General features: G+C 41.7%; 1 protein-coding gene across 2 annotated transcripts in view; it reads right to left on the minus strand.

Annotated features, from left to right (window-relative positions):
* Positions 1-7,540: 7,540 nt before the first annotated feature.
* The window catches only part of AHR (aryl hydrocarbon receptor), a 162,543-nt gene continuing 151,636 nt past the window's right edge, over positions 7,541-18,447 (minus strand). The window contains exon 11 of one of the 2 annotated variants that reach the window (XM_069729828.1): positions 7,541-8,175. In XM_069729828.1, coding sequence (XP_069585929.1) covers positions 8,008-8,175 — 168 coding nt within the window. In that variant the 3' untranslated portion in view covers positions 7,541-8,007. The remainder of the gene's footprint in view (positions 8,176-18,447) is intronic. The other variant, XM_069729829.1, reaches the window with a different exon arrangement.

The following is an 18,447-nucleotide window of genomic DNA, read 5'->3' on the forward strand; positions in this document are numbered from 1 at the left end:
TACTCCCCGCAGTCAGTGCCTGTCGCCCGCATACTCCCCTCCGGTTACCGCTAACACAGGGTTAATGCCGGCGGTAACGGACCGCGTTATGCCCCGGGTAACGCACTCCGTTACCGCCGCTATTAACCCTGTGTGTCCCCAACTTTTTACTATTGATGCTGCGTATGCAGCATCAATAGTAAAACGATCTAATGTTAAAAATAAAAAAAAACCTTATTCTCACTTTCCGCCATCGCCTCCTCTCCTCGGCACTGCAAGCGGCAGGTTCCGCTTCCAAATATGCTATGGGAGGACCTTCCATGACGTCACGGTCATGTGACCGCGACGTCATGAAAGGTCCTGCGCTCATGCCAATCCTGGGATCGGACACCGCACAGAAGCGCCGGAACTACAACGGGCTGTTTCTTTTTTATTTTTTAACCTGTTACATACGTGACTGGGCAATATACTACCTGGCTGGGCAATATGCTACGTGTCTGTGCTGTATACTACGTCGCTGTGCAATATACTACGTGGCTCTGTGCTGTATACTACGTGGCTGTGCAATATACTACGTGACTGGGCAATATACTACGTGGCTCTGTGCTGTATATTACGTGGCTGTGCAATATACTACGTGACTGGGCAATATACTACGTGGCTCTGTGCTGTATATTACGTGGCTGTGCAATATACTACGTGACTGGGCAATATACTACGTGGCTGGACAATATACTGCGTGGCTGGGCAATATACTACGTGGCTGGGCAATATACTACGTGGCTCTGTGCTGTATATTACGTGGCTGTGCAATATACTACGTGACTGGGCAATATACTACGTGGCTGGACAATATACTGCGTGGCTGGGCAATATGCTACGTGGGCTGTGCAATATACTACGTGGACATGCATATTCTAGAATACCCGATGCGTTAGAATCGGGCCACCATCTAGTATTGTATAATCAGCCTCCTGAATGTCACTGCCCAACATTTACTAGCAAAACATTGCCCAGAGCAGCAGACTGCCTCTGTCCACGTCCCACAGTCCATCCCAACTTCCTCTTCTCCACAGGTAAGCAGCACACGCACGCCTGGCCGTGCACATGAAGCAGAAAAGAGAATGTTATTCACCAAACCAGGCTAACTTCTTCCATGGGCGAATTCTGATGGTCACAAGCCCATTTTAAGCATTTATTGCAGAGGACGAGGCATCATGAACATTCTGACTAGTCTGTGACTGCAGAGACCCAAACACTTGAAGCCGTCTGATGTGCTGTGTGTTCTACATTTGTCATAACCAGCATTATCTTTTTCAGAAATTTGTCTTACATTAGGTCTTGAGATGGTTAAGACCAGCTGGGCTAGCCTCATCTCAGCAGGCATGAGCCTTAAACACAAATGACACTGCTGCCGATTCACTGGTCATCCCTACATGAAATATTTTTGGTAGCTACCAACCAGTGCATACCAGGCCAAGCCATAAAGACCTGCAGTTTTGGAGAGGCACTAACCCGGTTCCACAATAAGTGAAACTTAAAAGAGGACCTGTCACCAGGTCAAAACTGCAACGTTCTTACTCTTGTTTTAATCCCACAGCTCCCCGAGTATTTTTCATTTTAAAATTCAAATCCACTATACAGTTGCAGACATACGGGCCTTATTATTTATAGCCAATGTTATGGTTTATCAAGGAGGCAGTACTCATAGGGTAATTATTCACAGTAGCCTCAAGACCTGCCTCCAGAGAGTCCTCTGAGCAACGTATCTTTGATAAAGGCCATAAAATTAGCACAAAATAAAAGCTCATTTATGGCACTATATGGTGGATTTAAGAAAAGCAAATAGAATATTCAGGGGAGCGGCGCGAATTAAAGGGACTCTGTCACCTGAATTTGGCGGGACTGGTTTTGGGTCATATGGGTGGAGTTTTCAGGTGTTTAATTCACCCTTTCCTTACCCGCTGGCTGCATGCTGGCTGCAATATTGGATTGAAGTTAATTTTCTGTCCTCCATAGTACACACCTGTGCAAAGCAATCTTGCCTTGTGCAGGCGTATACTATGGAGGACAGAGAATGAACGTCAATCCAATATTGCAGCCAGCATGCAGCCAGCGGGTAAGGAAAGGGTGAATCAAACACCCGAAAACTCCGCCCATATGACCCAAAACCAGTCCCGCCAAATTCAGGTGACAGAGTCCCTTTAAACTAGATAAAAAACTGACCTCTTTTGACCTGGTGACAGGTCCTCTAACTTTTCTGAATTATCCAGAAGAATTTTAATATACAATTACATGATTTGTGTGTGTGTAGAATAACTGACATCATTCCGATTAAATCCAGTCCATACGATTGTCTTTTTATTAAACAATATTAAAAAAACGAAAAAACAAAAAACACAAATGTGACTTTTTTTCATTGTTTTCTGCCTCATTTTTAAATTACACAGAATACAATTTTTTTTTGTTGAAGGATTATGTTCTTATGTTCTGCCAGACGTTGGCAAATAAACTTTCAGAATTTCTTACATAGAAAGCTGCTTTTGTTCATTACATATAAGTTACACAGCACACACAATGTCATCACTTTAACATATACATTTTTTTTATTATTATTTCAAACATTTTTACATCAAGTATTGATGCATCTACAATTCGAAGAATCTTTTGAGATAAAAAAAAAAACCAAAATACAAAGTATTCCTTTAAAAATTAGATTTTTTTTTAAAAACTTTTGTGTTCGACAAGACTGGAACAAAAAATGTGTTAGGTTAAGTCTTGAGATCACAAAAGGCGACGATATATGAACATATAATTGTGTTTACACTTTACATCTTCTTTAGAAATAATAAAAAAAAGGATATAATTCAGCAGGTATAATAACAACATGTAACAATTAGCACACTTGGTTATGCTACAACTCAAAGCAGCCTTCACGGTAATTTTTATTTTTTTTAAAATATTTTTGCATTTTTTGTTCAGGACTCAGATTTGAAATAGGATTTTTTTTTTCCGTTTGTTTTTAAGACCTTTCTTTTGCTAACGATTGCTGTGGTTTGTATATAGGAAAGGAGGATACCAAATGCAAGCCGTAAGTAAGATAGCTAGAAGTCAAGTTTTTATTCCTAAGCATGTTCGACAGTCTTGCATTTGGGCATTTTAGTGTAACAGGCTGAGGGCGGAGCATCTTCCGCCTTCGTGACGCTCTCAGGACAGACAAAAATGAACAGTGCTGCAAACACAACATAACTGAAGCTTGGAAGATAATGCATACTAAATGAAACCAAGGAATCCTTCATTCCAAGAAAGCAGGGACTATATCAAGTGCAAAGTTAGTGAGGTTTGTCATATCTTTATAATGTATAAAAATCGACTGATGTTTTTCATTTTTTTCTTTTGGGGGGGGGGGGGGGGGAGGGGGAGGAAAAAACAAAAACTAACAACAAAAAAGACAAAAAATCATAAACCTTTTACTTTCATTCATTACACTCTAAACAAAGAAAACAAAAAAAATCTCAATACTGTTTCAATTTCTACTGTACAAATAAACCCTAATGCAGATGCCATCCTTGGTGACTGGACAGGTTGACATGTAAAACATTGCATAGAGTCATATATAGATATATATATATATATATTTATATCAAATAAAATAATACGAAAAAACAAGATAAGGCACAGGTTATTTTCCTGGTGCTTGATAAGACTTTCACTATATCACTGCAATGTTGGCTTCCCAGCTTCGCAAGGAGAAATGGGCAGGTACGAGATTCGTATATATTACAAAACATTGCTCTCCTTATAGCAAATCAGTCTTTGAAACCTGTTTTATATAAAATGTAGATAAATGGATGAATCTAAATGAAAAATTAAATGGTGTGAACAATGCCTTGTTGTTAGAAGATTCCCCTGATCATAAAATTGCAGGTTGCCCCAGCAGTAGGACAACTTCTCCTGGTGAGCAGGGACAATGCCGCTGCAGGGAACACCTAGTATTACATGGTCCACACTAAACTTACAGGGCTGGGTGCTCACACCGAGGACCAATCCAGGTAATAGAGAGGGATCCAAAACCCGATGTAACCCTCAAATGAGTTTCAACAGTTCTTAACAGGGATAAGAAAATAGATATCCCTTTGACTACACATTATTGGGTCAGGGCAAAGCCAATATTTTTCTTTAAAGAAGTTTTTTGGGACTTTAGCATTGATGGCCTAGCCTTAGGATAGGTCATCAATGACTGCTGGGTGGGGGTGCGACACCCGGCATATTCCCCCCCCTCGATCAGCTGTGCTCAGTGTCAGCCAAAACTGCTTTGTTGGGGAGTTGCACAGCGCAGCGACGAACTAGTGGTCGCGGCTAGGTAGAGAACATTTGCCCCCTATTGATATTAACAGGGGGCGGATGTGCAGTACTTGGCTGTGGCCATTATATGGTTGGTGGGGCCGTGCTGTGCAGCTCCCTAGCTAAGCAGTTCCAGTAGCCGCTGACACCGAAAAAAGCTGATAGGAGGTGGGGGGCCGGGTGTCACAGCTAGCGATGACCTATGTTACTGTCTCTGACAACCCTCGTAAAACATTTGCTATTTAGTGAAATCAGACATTTTCAACACGCAAGCAGTTTGTATTGCTTTCCTATCAGATATTATAATAATACAAAGATGAAAACTTCCTGTGTAGATCTAGGAAAACCAAGAATGAATTAATGGTCAACACACGGGGAGATTTACTAAGAAGTAAGCTCTAGAATTCTGGATCAAATTATACAAAGAACCAACCAAAACACAACACCTAACCTATATGCAGTACGCCAAGGCCCGATTTATTAAGACGGGCATTTTGCACGCCAGCCTTAATGAAGAGTGTGCTGGCGTAAGATCCGCCACAGCCATTAAGAGGCACATGGCTTTTAGTGAAATTGCTGCTCTTGGCCAGGACCTGACGCACATTTTTTGGCGTAATTTATGTCCCCTTTGGGATGCAAATTATGAGGATTTTGAGGAGCTGGATTAAAAACGCTTAGTCCACTTTGGCAAACCTGGCTGAAACTGGTATAAAAACGTCAACTTGCAAAATATTTCTGCAACTTGAAGTTGTACCTAAATTTTGTGCCATTTCAAAGAGTTTTATGCCAGGAAGCTCCTTCGTGAATAGGAGGCTCAAATTTGTTGTGCGTTTTAGACACTTTTTACAACTCGGAGACAGTTTTGAAGTGTGTCAAGGGAAAAAATGCACCAGATTATTGGCAAGCATCATTGTTTTGATGGAAGATATTAATGTAGAGTAAGCCAGTTTAGGCGTGGTGTAAAGGAGAGAAAAAGGTCTACAACGGCCAGCAAGATGCGGCAAATTCATCACAGAGCGTGAGGCAGTTTGGTCTAGTGTCTAGTCTAAAATTGGGATAGTATTAGTAGGTCTGCCGCCATGTCCCAAAAAGCTTTTAAATGGGGAAATATCATGAATCCTACCTAGAAACAGTGAAAGCAAGAGGTAACTACTGACTGACATAACTTGGATCTACCATTAATGTCACTGCAAATAAAATTAAGAATTATTAAGTAGGTGACTTAACTTACGCAACGATAAAAAGCTAATATATGCTCCAACCATGAGAGAAACCCATTTAGACATCGCTTACTAAATGATACTAGAAGTAAAATAGTGCACCCTAGAATCCTACTGAGTGCTATCAGACGCCAAAATAAAGGGATTAAAAGTAGTTAAAGTCATAACCATATAAAAATTGATTTGACATTATAATACATTTGAAACTGAAAACTAAAAGAGAAATTTACACTGTACAAGATATAAACAGTGATTGTTCTCTAATGGGAGGTGAACCTGTCCCTGTATCTTTCCTAAATTACCTATGTCTTTGATAAGACTCCATCCTACTTCTATCAAAGCATACGAGACACTGTTGCTTTTATATTGTTTTTTTTTTTTTTTATTGATTTTTTTTATAAATATGTTTTGTACAAAAAGAAAAAAAAGAGCATGAACCTCACATCCCAAAATGGCTTTAGATCAACGTATGATTTTGGGATGTGCGGTTCATGCTCTCTTTTTTTCTCTTTGTACAAAGCATTTTTTATAAATATAACATGCTGTCCTTAGGCAATGTTCACATTTGCAGTTTATAGTTAGTCATTTTTTTTGTTTTTGTTTTTTAAGGCAGGCATTATTTTTGCCGGCTAGCCAGAAATTCCAGATATAGCTATTTATTTATTTTAAGGCAGGCATTATTTTTGCCGGCTGGTCTGAAATTCCAGATTGTTAATTGGGTCTATTCCAAAACCCATTTGGACAAATTCAGCATAGCGGTTATGGCTATATTATTAAGATAAGCCAAGATGCTAACGTGAACAGAACCTTACTCTACTTTTTCTCCTTTGGTCTAAAAACTCGTAATTGCATTAACCTACATTAACAGTTATTGGCAAGGGAAATGTGTTTCTAAAAGTATTGCCTAAATCCACCGATCTCTCTATATGCAAAACAGATGAAATTATAGTGGCAGTACCACTAATCGAACTTCAAAAAACACATCCATTTGAGGTTACAAAATATCACGTGAGAATGTTATAAATCATGTGTGTCTAGCCGTACCTACATGCACGATAGCAAGAGGCCAGGTTTACTATCGTTAAGGGGGATTTATTGGACTTAGCCGCTAAGTATATGGCGTCTGAACGCTCATCGATAGGTTTTAAAGTAAAAGTAGAAATAGAATAGAAGAAGAACCTTCCTGGCAACAAAATGGCCTCACACTAGAATATTCTACAGAGATTTATAGTGATATAAACTCTCACATTCCTCATTATAGCATATTCGTTTCGAGTCTGGATTTCCTCTTACCGATTAGCCACCATCCCTCGTTGAAGTGTAGTGCCGGAATACAGAGAACACGGTGGTTTTCGCTTAGGTGTCAACATGGGCAAAATCTTATGTGAATATAATCACATGAAGTTTAATGCATAGATTTATTTTGATTGTCACCATAGTCATTCTGTGTCTCTTTGGGTCAAGTTTTTGATAAGAAAATGGAAATGGATGAATATTTATATTACCTACTGGCACTTTGCAAAAGTAAAGATGTGGTCAATACAAGTAGAAGAGGATATAAGGGATCATTTCATGTTTGTTTTCATGGAAACAGTTCAAAATGGATGGTAACACGATAACTCTCCTCTTGGGGGGGGGGGGGGGGGGGGTCTACTTAAACTTGCTCTATTAACATCCCTCTGAGCATTGTGCTTCAGGGACTTTCATTAAGGTCTATGATAAAGGGTGATTTTACATAATTACAGCCAAAACGGTGCATTAACTATATAACTATATCACACAACTGGATGACAGAGTTAAAAAAAAAATAAAAATCTGTCCGATTATCCAAATGAACTTCCAGTGGTGGAAAAATACATCACAACTACTCTGGGATATAGGCATTAAAGTGACACATTCTAATCCAGTCTATCAGACAGTGCAAAGTGGTCAAGACACAGTGAATCGCACCGCCACTTTAAAAGTAAGTGCTTTCGTTCGGGTATGGGAAGGGGACATTTTTCTTTTTAAACGCATAAAATTAGATTAAAAGATAAGAAAACGCTCTTCCTATAAAATGGTAAAGCATACCATTAGTATTCAAAGGGCAATAAGTGCTCTACAGAGGAACAATTTAGTTGGATAGCAGTGAAAGGGTAAATAAAATGCTCGCCTTATCTTGTTATATATTACAGAACTGTATTGCAAAAATACATTGCCTTAAAATTCCACGGAAAATTATATGTTCTTTTAATAAGTTGGGAAAACCAAAGCTTTTCCTCTTCTCCAAAATAAGCTCTCTCTACATCCGGATGTGGCCAGTCCAGTCCAACGGGTGAGCTGTAGGCGGCCGACCAAGTGCAAATTGCCCAAATAAACTCAAGGATGTAATGTGGCTTTTAAAGCATTTTCTGCATCAAGTCTTTGATTATTGAGGCCAACGGAAACACACCGACGGTGTGCGCAGAGGCGGCTGTCCTCACAGTTACAGGAACCCACTGGACGGTAAGTCAGGATAGAGTTTGGAATTTGCGGGAAGATGATGGTGATGATGAGGCGGTAGATGAGGAGCAGCCTGGGAGCTTCCTGCCACATCCAGCGGTGCCGTGTATGGTTTGTTCACATTTCCTCCAGCAAAACCATTTTGAAACTGCTGAAAAATAAAAACAGGTATTGTAACTATATAGATTAGAATCAGAAAATGACATGCTAATTAAGTCTTTATTATAAAAGTTTTCTTTTCTACATTTTAGGCTTTTTATGTTTCTACAATATCTTGAAATTAAAGTTGAGCAAAAAGATTCATAGTGGAAACGTCTGTAGTCTGTGATGGCCAGATCAGAGCCCTGTGAACCTCCTCCTACCGCCCCGGTAGGATATAACGGGGGCATCGGTTACATCACGCCGGGCCTACTAATGAGAAGAGGCGCTGATACGCCGGCAGCGAGGTTAGCAGGGCTCTAGTCCAGCAGCCACACAAAACTTTTTTGCTCAACTATACTTGAAACGTTCCAGTTTTTACACTGCCCGCTAGAGCACTCACAATGCTCAGACACTTCTGGTTTTCGGTAACTCGTATTTTGAGGGCATTAATATTATAATCACTAAAAACCCAGAACTCACAAGGCTATACACTGAGGAATACATTCAAGTAGGAAACAGAGAGCTGCACCCCAACATCCCAAATTGTAAGAAGTTGTATATTGCTGCTCCAGACATGGTGGATGCAGGCTGTGTCATACTGCTGAAACCTGCCTGAATTTACCAGGATCGGATCTGGCTTCTATTGTGACAACTTAACCTCTTGAATGCTGCAGTCAATAGAAAAAATATTTACTAACACAGAATCTCAGAACGTGATTGGTCCTCCTTAAAGGGATTGTCAGCACAGAATGACTGACTCTTCAAACTAAAAGCACAGGCACTCGGTGTAGCCTTGGCATCTCCAAAAACATAAGTGCACCTCCCCATCTACTTATTTTCCCTCTGTCTCCATCCCCCTCCTCTTCTTTGATTGACAGTTGTGGCATCATAGAGCAAGAGAAAGTGGAGATAGATGGAGACCAAGCAGGTGGGAAGGTGCAGTTAAGAGGGACTCAGTTTGAACAGTCATTCTGTGCTGACAAAGTCCCACTGCTCGGTGCTTCACGGCGGGGCCAATAATTTAAATATACCTTCCCGCCAGCTTGTTTTCCCTCAATCTACAGCCCCTCTTCTTTGATTGACAGCTCTAGTTTCATAGAGCAAGAGAAGGGTGGAGGTAGATTGAAACCAAGTAGGTGGAAACGTGTATATAAACGATTGGCCCCCTCCATAGAGCATCGAGCAACCTGTACTTGGTTTGAACAGTAACTTTGTTAAAGGGACCCTTGTCAGCAGTGTGCCCAGTTTTAAAGCGAGCCCGTCAGCACAAAATTACTGATGAAATTAAGCACAGGCACTTGGGGTACCCCTGGAGTGACAGAGCATTGTACCTTCACACATACTTGTTTAGCATCAATCTCCACTTACTGGATTGACAGTTCTGTCTTTACAGGAGACAGAAAGAGGCAGAGCAAGACAGAAAACAAGTAGATGAGAAAATGCCGAGCTTGAACACACCTAGGACGATCCAAGCGCTTGTGCTTGGTCCCAACAGTCATTTTACACGGCAACCTCCCTTTAAGTAATTGCTATACCACAGGCATTCAGACTCTTTTTGCATCCCAGTAACTTTATTTTTCCATCAACCTAAGGTTTATTTTTGTGAGGAACGAGTTATATACAGCTCTGGCAAAAATTAAGAGACCACTGCAAAATGTTCAGTTTGTCTGATTTTTCTCTTTATAGGTATATTTTTGAGTAAAATGTAAATTGTTCTTTTATTCTATAAACTTCTGACAACATGTCTCCAAATTTCCAAGCAATATATTTTGTATTTTTTTTCTGACAAAGAAAAATGTTTAAAATAAAAAACAAACCAAAAAAACAACCTCAAATAATGCAAAAAAACAAGTTCATAATCATTTAGAAACAACAATACTAACATTTTAACTCCGGAAGAGTTCAGAAATCAATATTTTGTGGAATAACCATGATTTTCAATCACAGCTTTCATGTGCCTTGGCATGCTTTCCACCAGTCTTTCACACTGCTTCTGGCGCAAAACTGTACGTAGTTCTTCTTGGTTTGATGACTTGTGACTATCCATCATCCTCTTGATTAAATTCCAGAGGTTTTCAATGGGGCTCAGGTCTGGAGATTGGGCTGCCCATGACAGGAATTTGATGTGGTGGTCTCAATTTGTGCCAGAGCTGTATTTTTAAATAATAATCATAGATACAAGTGTCAGGATCTTGTACCGTGTGTTTCCAAGTCCTACAACTAGGCTCTGAAAAGCAGACACAGAGGAAATCTTCGGCAATGTCTGGATGAAAAATTTCCATTGATCTAATGGTGTGTGGAAAGCCAAAGACGACTCCAATAGTGAAGGTCCGCAGAAGGAAGAATAGCGACACCTCAGTTTACTACCCGAGGAACTGCCGCTTGTAGTACCCTTCCGCCAAGATTTGCATTACTAGACAAAAACGGTAAGAGCTCCACAAGGATGTGGACTGAAGACTAAGTAGTGGCTCTATAGAATACAAGAAGAGATGCCTGAAAGCGTACGAACCAGGAGGCTTCTATCACACGGGAAGTGAGCCACGCTTTGGTAGGGGTGCCCTCGCTTAGCTCGATCGTCAGCATTGACAGATTGAAACCAGTGAACAATGGTAGCTGTCGTGTCAGTCCAAACACTACAAGAACATACTGGGATGACCAACAAGGCATCAGAATATCCAAATGGAGCTTTGTGTGGATTGGATGGGTTGTTACAAACATCTAGTGATAATTTCATCTTAATAGCACCTATAGATATATTTTTATTCATATTTAGAAAATTTGTGATGTGTTAAATACTCATTTCACCCACTGTGGAGCTGAACAGACTACGTCAGATTGTGTAAGAACTTCTCACAGAGAGGAGAGTGTCTAAAGGAAGAAAATGGAAAGTGGAGAACGTGCTAAACCCAAGATCACACTATCCTGGAGAAAGTGAGACGTAAGAGCTTCCACTCAGAGCTTCGCCTGATAAAAGGAATCGCTAAGAAAAAAAAAATATCATCATGCCGGAACGCAAAAATGGAGAGATCTCTGATCAGAACGAAAGGAAAAGACATAACGGCGTCCAAGACCAGAGTGAGGTTCCCCCCAAATCCAAGGAGAGCTAATACAACGGCCCAGAGTTTGCCATGCCCAGGTGGACAGTCCTGACCAACAAGTCAATTTTCGCTGGATAAGGATAGCCTACGCAGGAACATGGACCTTAGGAGTCAACCCTGGCTCAAGACAGGCAAGCCAAAAATTAAAACGGAAAATGTTGCTGCCAATAGGTTTTCAACTATGAAAAAAAAGCTTTCTAAATGAAATGGTAAAAACGTGACATCTAAGGATCTGGTTTGCCATGTCTGCCTTCAATATTAACTAAACTAAACTGAATAGCTGGGCGTCAGCCTCCAAGTGGCCGCATAAAACCCATGGTTCTTGTGTTTCCCAATAAAGCATCTGAGAAAAAAAATGTTTTTAGCAATTTCTTCTAAGGGTAGGTTCACACAATGTTTTTTGCAGGTGGATTTGGAGCGGGTCCTCTTCGAAACCCACTTGAAAAAAAGTGCTAACAAAATGCTCAAACGTATGAACATAAGCATTTCTATGTGAAAACTTGCTGTTCTCATGTTCAGGCTTCATAGCATCTCTCAGCTTCTTCAGGATTCCAAAGATGGCAAGCAGTTAAAGCGGTTACCAGAACTTTAACATCGGCCTTAGAATTGGTCATCAATGTCTGATTGGTGGGGGTGCGACATCCAGCACCATCCGCAGATTAGCTGTTCATGAAGTCATTGGCACCTAAAACTTCTCAGTTACAGAGCTGCATAGCAAAGCTCTGCCGACTGTATATAATGGCCGTGGCCGGACACTGCACATCAACCCGCTATTCAAGTTAAAGGGGTGGACGTGCAGTACCCGGCCAATGCCACTATTCTGTCGACAGAGCTGTGCAGCTCCATAACTGAGCGGTTTTGGTCATTGCCAACACCTGCTGATTGGTAGAAGTGCCGGGTGTTGGTCATCATTGTTAACGTCAGGGACAACCCCTTTAAAAAAGTGACCTGACCATTTTTCATGTGTCTTCCACTCTGAAGACCCTCCACATTTTACAATACAAGTCAATAAGAAGTATAAAAAGAAGCTAAGGCGTTTTGTCAGTGTTTTTGCTTAAAAAAAAAAAAAAAAAATGCTCGCGGTTTCTTCATTGCTGAATGCCATTAAAGGGAATCTGTCACCTCATTTTTCGCATGTAAGCTAGAGCCACCGCCATCAGGATCTTATCTATAGCATTCTGTAACGATGTAGATAAGCCCCCAATGTATCCTGAAAGATAAGAAAAACAAGTTAGATTATACTCACCCAGGGGCTTTCCGGGTCCGGCGCCTCCCATCTTCATGCGATGACGTCCTCTCCTTTGCTTCCTGTGGCGGCTCTGGCACAGTCGTACTTTGTCTGCCCTGTTTGCAGAGCAAAGTACCACAGTGCGCAGGCGCCGGGAAAGGTCAGAGCGGCCCAGCGCCTGCGCAGGAGCCGCAACATGAAGCAAGGAGGATGACAACATCGTATGAAGATGGGAGGTGCCAGACCTGGAAAGCCCCTGGGTGAGTATAATCTAACTTGTTTTTCTTATCTTTCAGGTTACATAGGGGAAGGGGCTTATCTACATCATTACAGAATGCTGTAGATAAGCCACTAAAGGCCCCTTCACATTAAGCGACGCTGCAGCGATACCGACAACGATCCGGATCGCTGCAGCGTCGCTGTTTGGTCGCTGGAGAGCTGTCACACAGACAGCTCTCCAGCGACCAACGATGCCGGTAACCAGGGTAAACATCGGGTAACTAAGCGCAGGGCCGCGCTTAGTAACCCGATGTTTACCCTGGTTACCATCCTAAAAGTAAAAAAAACAAACACTACATACTTACCTTCCGCTGTCTGTCCTCCAGCGCTGTGCTCTGCACTCCTCCTGTACTGACTGTGAGCACAGCGGCTGGAAAGCAGAGCGGTGACGTCACCGCTCTGCTTTCCGGCTGACTGACGCTCACAGCCAGTACAGGAGGAGTGCAGAGCACAGCGCTGGAGGACAGAGCGTTAGGTAAGTATGTAGTGTTTGTTTTTTTTACTTTTAGGATGGTAACCAGGGTAAACATCGGGTTACTAAGCGCGGCCCTGCGCTTAGTTACCCGATGTTTACCCTGGTTACCAGTGAAGACATCGCTGGATCGGTGTCACACATGCCGATCCAGCGATGTCCACGGGAGATCCAGCGACGAAATAAAGTTCTGGACTTTGTTCAGCGACCAACGATCTCCCAGCAGGGGCCTGATTGTTGGTCGCTGTCACACATAACGATTTTATTAACGATATCGTTGCTACGTCACAAAAAGCAACGATATCGTTAACAATATCGTTATGTGTGAAGGTACCTTAAGGCTATGTGCACACGTCAGGATTTCTGGCAGAAATTTTCCTGACAAAATCCGGACATTTCTGCCAGAAATCCACATGCGTTTTTTTCGCGTTTTTCCCCAAATGCATAGAATAGCGGGAAAAACGCAGAAAATCCTCAAAATTAATGAACATTTTGCTTTTTTTTACCGCGATGCATTTTTTTCGCGGAAAAAAACGCATCATGTGCACAAAACATGCAAAATGCATTCTAAATGATAGGATGTATAATGTATGCGTTTTTAATGAGTTTATAGCGTTTTTATCGCGAAAAAACACACGAAAAAACCTGAACTTGTGCACATAGCCTTATGGCGGTGGCTGCAGCTTATATGCAAAAAATGAGGTGACAGATTCCCTTTAAACACTACGTAAAAATACCCACTAAAATCTTACAATTGAAAAACAGGTTTTTGATCTCCTGAAAAAGCTGTTGTGAACACCCCCCCCCAACCCTTATCAACTATGACTCTGCTTCCTTTGACGTGGTCACTCTGGGGCTATGATGTCACTATTGTGACTGCAAGATTTTGTCAGCTTGATTACAGTATTCAGCTCGTATGTGGGACTTTAAGGAGTGTCTGGTGCGGACATTTATTGGGCATTAGTGATGAGCGAGTATGCTCGTTACTCGAGTTTCTCCAAGCATGCTTGGGTGTTCGAGTATTTCGGCGTGCTCGGAGATTTCATTTATGTCGAAGCAGCTGCATGATTTGCGGCTGCTAAACAGCTTTAACACTTGAACACATGCAAGGATTGCCTGCTTGTTACGGAATGCAGCTGCTTCGACAAAATCTCTGAGCACGCCAAAATACTCGGAGACCATCCAAGCATGCTCGGGAAATCTCGAGTAATTAGTATACTCGCTCATACCTAGTGGGCATGTCCTTTCGCTCAGATGAGTTTTCTTTTACATTGCTTGTACTGCTATTTTTGCTTTCTATATCACTTGCATCATCACACTGGTAAGCATCCAATAATTAGATTACGGTACTTTGCCATTTATGGTACATACCAGCTAAAAAAAAAAAATTATATATATATATATATATATTATAGACTGAAAATATAAAAAGGGAAAATATATGTGAAATCTTGTATGTTTTTCATTTTGTTATTCTACAAAAGCGGATCCATCACAAAATTTTACAATACATACCCCATACATTATTAAATAGATCTCTTAGACTTAATGAGGCTCGTGTACTTACTTTAAAACTCCATATCAAAATGGAAGTATAACCCTGATTTTAAGGAGTCCATCAATAAAAATAAATCGTTCATGCAGCAAAGTGTCTCCTCCCAAACTATTGCCTGATGGACAGCTGTGCCTTATACCAAGTAGCAAGAGTCTCGGCAGCAGGGAGGAGGGACACTGAGGACCTTACATATTCAAGTCTCCTCCCAAACTGTCGCCTGACGGACATATGTACCTTGTACTAAGTAGCAAGAGAGCGCGGCAGCAAGGAGGAGGGACACTGAGGACCTTTCATATTCATGTCTCCTCCCAAACTGTCGCCTGTCGGACATATGTACCTTGTACTAAGCAGCGAGAGAGTGCGGCAGCACGGAGGAGGGACACTGAGGACTTTTCATATTCAAGTCTCCTCCCAAACTGTCGCCTGACGGACAGCTGTGCCTTGTACCAAGTAGCAAGAGTCTCGGCAGCAGGGAGGAGGGACACTGAGGACCTTTCATATTCAAGTCTCCTCCCAAACTGTCGCCTGACGGACATATGTACCTTGTACTAAGTAGCAAGAGAGCGCAGCAGCAGGGAGGAGGGACACTGAGGACCTTTCATATTCAAGTCTCCTCCCAAACTGTCGCCTGTCGGACATATGTACCTTGTACTAAGCAGCGAGAAAGTGCGGCAGCAGGGAGGAGGGACACTGAGGACCTTTCATATTCAAGTCTCCTCCCAAACTGTCGCCTGACGGACAGCTGTGCCTTGTACCAAGTAGTGATAAGAGAGCTCAGCAGCAGGGAGGAGGGACACTGAGGACAGTTCAATCAGCCTTAATGGGTGGAGATTGAGTTAGACATTCAGAAAGGAATATCCAGCTTTTCTGTTATGGATTTTCAAAGTAAATACAGCATCGCGATTAGGTCCAAGATATCTATTTAGTAATGCATGAAGTTTTTATTGTGAAATCTTGTGACAGCCATCAGAATATGTTTTCAGATATTTTTTTTTTTTAACATGCAATGAAAAGAGTGTAGGCTCACGATAAATGTGGACGCTTGACTTAATTACATCCCCTGTCCCTCAGCATGCTCTCTGAACGGCAGGTATTCCAGCAGTTGCACTCCACAGATGAGAAGTCCTCCGTATATGCCCTCATCTGGATGTTTGCAGGAGATACAAGCAGTGAAGAATCCAGAACACTGCTGACCATAACCTGAACAGAACATGTCAGACCCAAGAAACATCTGCTGTGTTTCTAGCCAAAAACATCATCATTCACTTGTCAGCAAGATGTGATCAGGAAATGTGTCATTATTCACCCATATTTACTTCCTATTTAGATTGTTGCGTGGGCAAAGTCAAAACGTGGAATTATAGAGGTTATCTAGATTGTAAAATATATCTATACATACATGTAAAACTGCTAAATATACAGCTTTCTGATATACTTCTAATATGAATGGTGACCCGACCTCCAGATATCAGCTTTGGCCCTGCCAGCTCCATTATCGTCTGGTGCTCAACACACCATTGTCGGCTTACCACTGCAGGAGTGGACAGGTCGACTGCTTCCTTCAATGGTTATTTCAATATGCTTATTACCGGTAAACACCAGAAAATGACTGTTTAAATCTAGTTTTTGGATTAAAATTTTTTTTATACAAGACATGGGTGTTTTTTTTTTAGACTTTAAACTTCTGTTTCAGGAAATTCACATGTACATTAGCAGCAATGAACAAACTCTGACCTTGTCATTTTATAATTATTAGTGATGAGTGAACGTGCTGGGATAAGGTATTATCTGAGCATGCTCGGGTGCTAAACAAGTGTCTTCGGTGTTCTCAAAAAAATATGTTCGAGTCCCAGCGGCTGCGTGTCTCAAGGCTGTCCAACAGCTGCAACACATGCAGGGCCTACCTAACAAACAGCTTATCCCTGTACGTGTTGTGGCTGTTGAACAGAGGCTGGACATGCATGCACTGGGACACGAGCACGCCGGAGACACTCCAGCACCTTTTCTGAGCACGTTCACTCATCACTAACAATTAAGCATCTAATGTGCGTGTGCAAAAGTGATTGTGAAGTGAGGAAGAGCCTATTGTGAATGTTATCAGCTGCGGTGTCACCTGTCATTCTAATCCTGTCTATGATAAGGAGCCTGCTGATAACTCTTCCTATAGGACAGGAAGTACAAGTCAGAAAAATACCCTTTGCCTAGTGTGAAAATTGCAAGATGAATAAATTTCACCTTTTAATGCACACAACATAAAAAACGGATTTAAACGATAGGTAATTTTTCCGAGGACACATTCCATTGAAGTCAGTCCGTCCCCTAACCTAACGGCACTGGTCAATCTGCTCTCTGACATACAAGCTGGAATCTAAATGTGCATGTGCAGTAGGACATAGGAAGCTGAATAGACATGAGCGAATATAATCGGATCCCTCTTTATTCGGCTCGCTAATAGCACTTACCGAATACCTGCAGCGGGAACCCGGATACCTGGAGTGCTCCCGATAATCAGGGGTCCGGCGCTGCATGTGTCGTGGCGGTGTGACAGTCACAATACACATACGTAAGTAAACATGTGCACAGCTGAGAAAATTGGTTCCCGCGACACATGCAGCGCCGGACCCCTGATTCTCGGGAGCGCTCCAGGTATCCGGGTTCCGGCTGCAGCTGTTCGGTAAGTGCTATTAGCGAGCCAAATAAAGAGGGATCCGATGATATTCGCTCATGTCTAAAGCTCAATAAATAGAAACCTTGGTATCTGTTATCCATTGTCTTATTCCAGAGAAATCCACGTTTTTCTTATTACGTGAAGGAGCTGTTATGATCTATGGGCCGGACATGGATCTCCCTGAGAATCTGCCTCCAGAGCTTTTAAAAGAAAGGGGGCTTTCCCAGTGCGAAACTTATAGATCAGGAGGGCAGACTGTCAGTCATTACATGTCTCACATGGTTAACGCTGAATTTGTTTTAACCCCTTAATGACCACCGATACATCTTTTAACTGACCTGAGATATAAGAGAATAGCCTCCCCATACAGGCGACAATCCAGCAGCTGTACACTATAGCTGACAACTTGCTGCATCAGCCATGATCAGTGTCGGCACCGTCCATATCTGTTTAACCCCTTAGATGCTGCTGTCAATAATGCCTACAACATATAAATGTTTAAAAGAGAGTGGCTTCTCCCTCTTTATCCCCATTGGCACCCTGAGATCATGATTGTGTGCTCCTTATTTTTGTCATGGCAATTCATGGCCAAATAGCGGCCTTAGAGCCTGCCGGCTACACGGACCTGTTAAAAAGTCAGCGACATTTAGGTGGTAAAAACCAACTTTTTCATTCCTATCATGCCACTTTGTATTAATTCCTGAAAAGCACCTGAAGGGTTAATAAACTGTCAGCAGTTTTCAGTATGTCAGGAGGTGTTCTTTTTAGAATGGTATCAGTTTTTTGGAGGGGTTTCCAATATATGGGACCCCTAAATTCACTTCAAACTTGGATAGGTTCCTAAAGAAATAATTTTGTAAATTTCCATGAAAAATAAGATTTTACAAATGGTGCCGATGTAAAGCAGGCATGCGGGAAATGTTATTTATTAATGTTTTGCTATGGTATGACTATCTGAATTAAAGAGATAATCAAAGTTTGA

This window comes from Ranitomeya imitator, chromosome 6 (genome assembly GCF_032444005.1).
Source record: "Ranitomeya imitator isolate aRanImi1 chromosome 6, aRanImi1.pri, whole genome shotgun sequence".
Taxonomy (NCBI): Eukaryota; Metazoa; Chordata; class Amphibia; order Anura; family Dendrobatidae; genus Ranitomeya; species Ranitomeya imitator.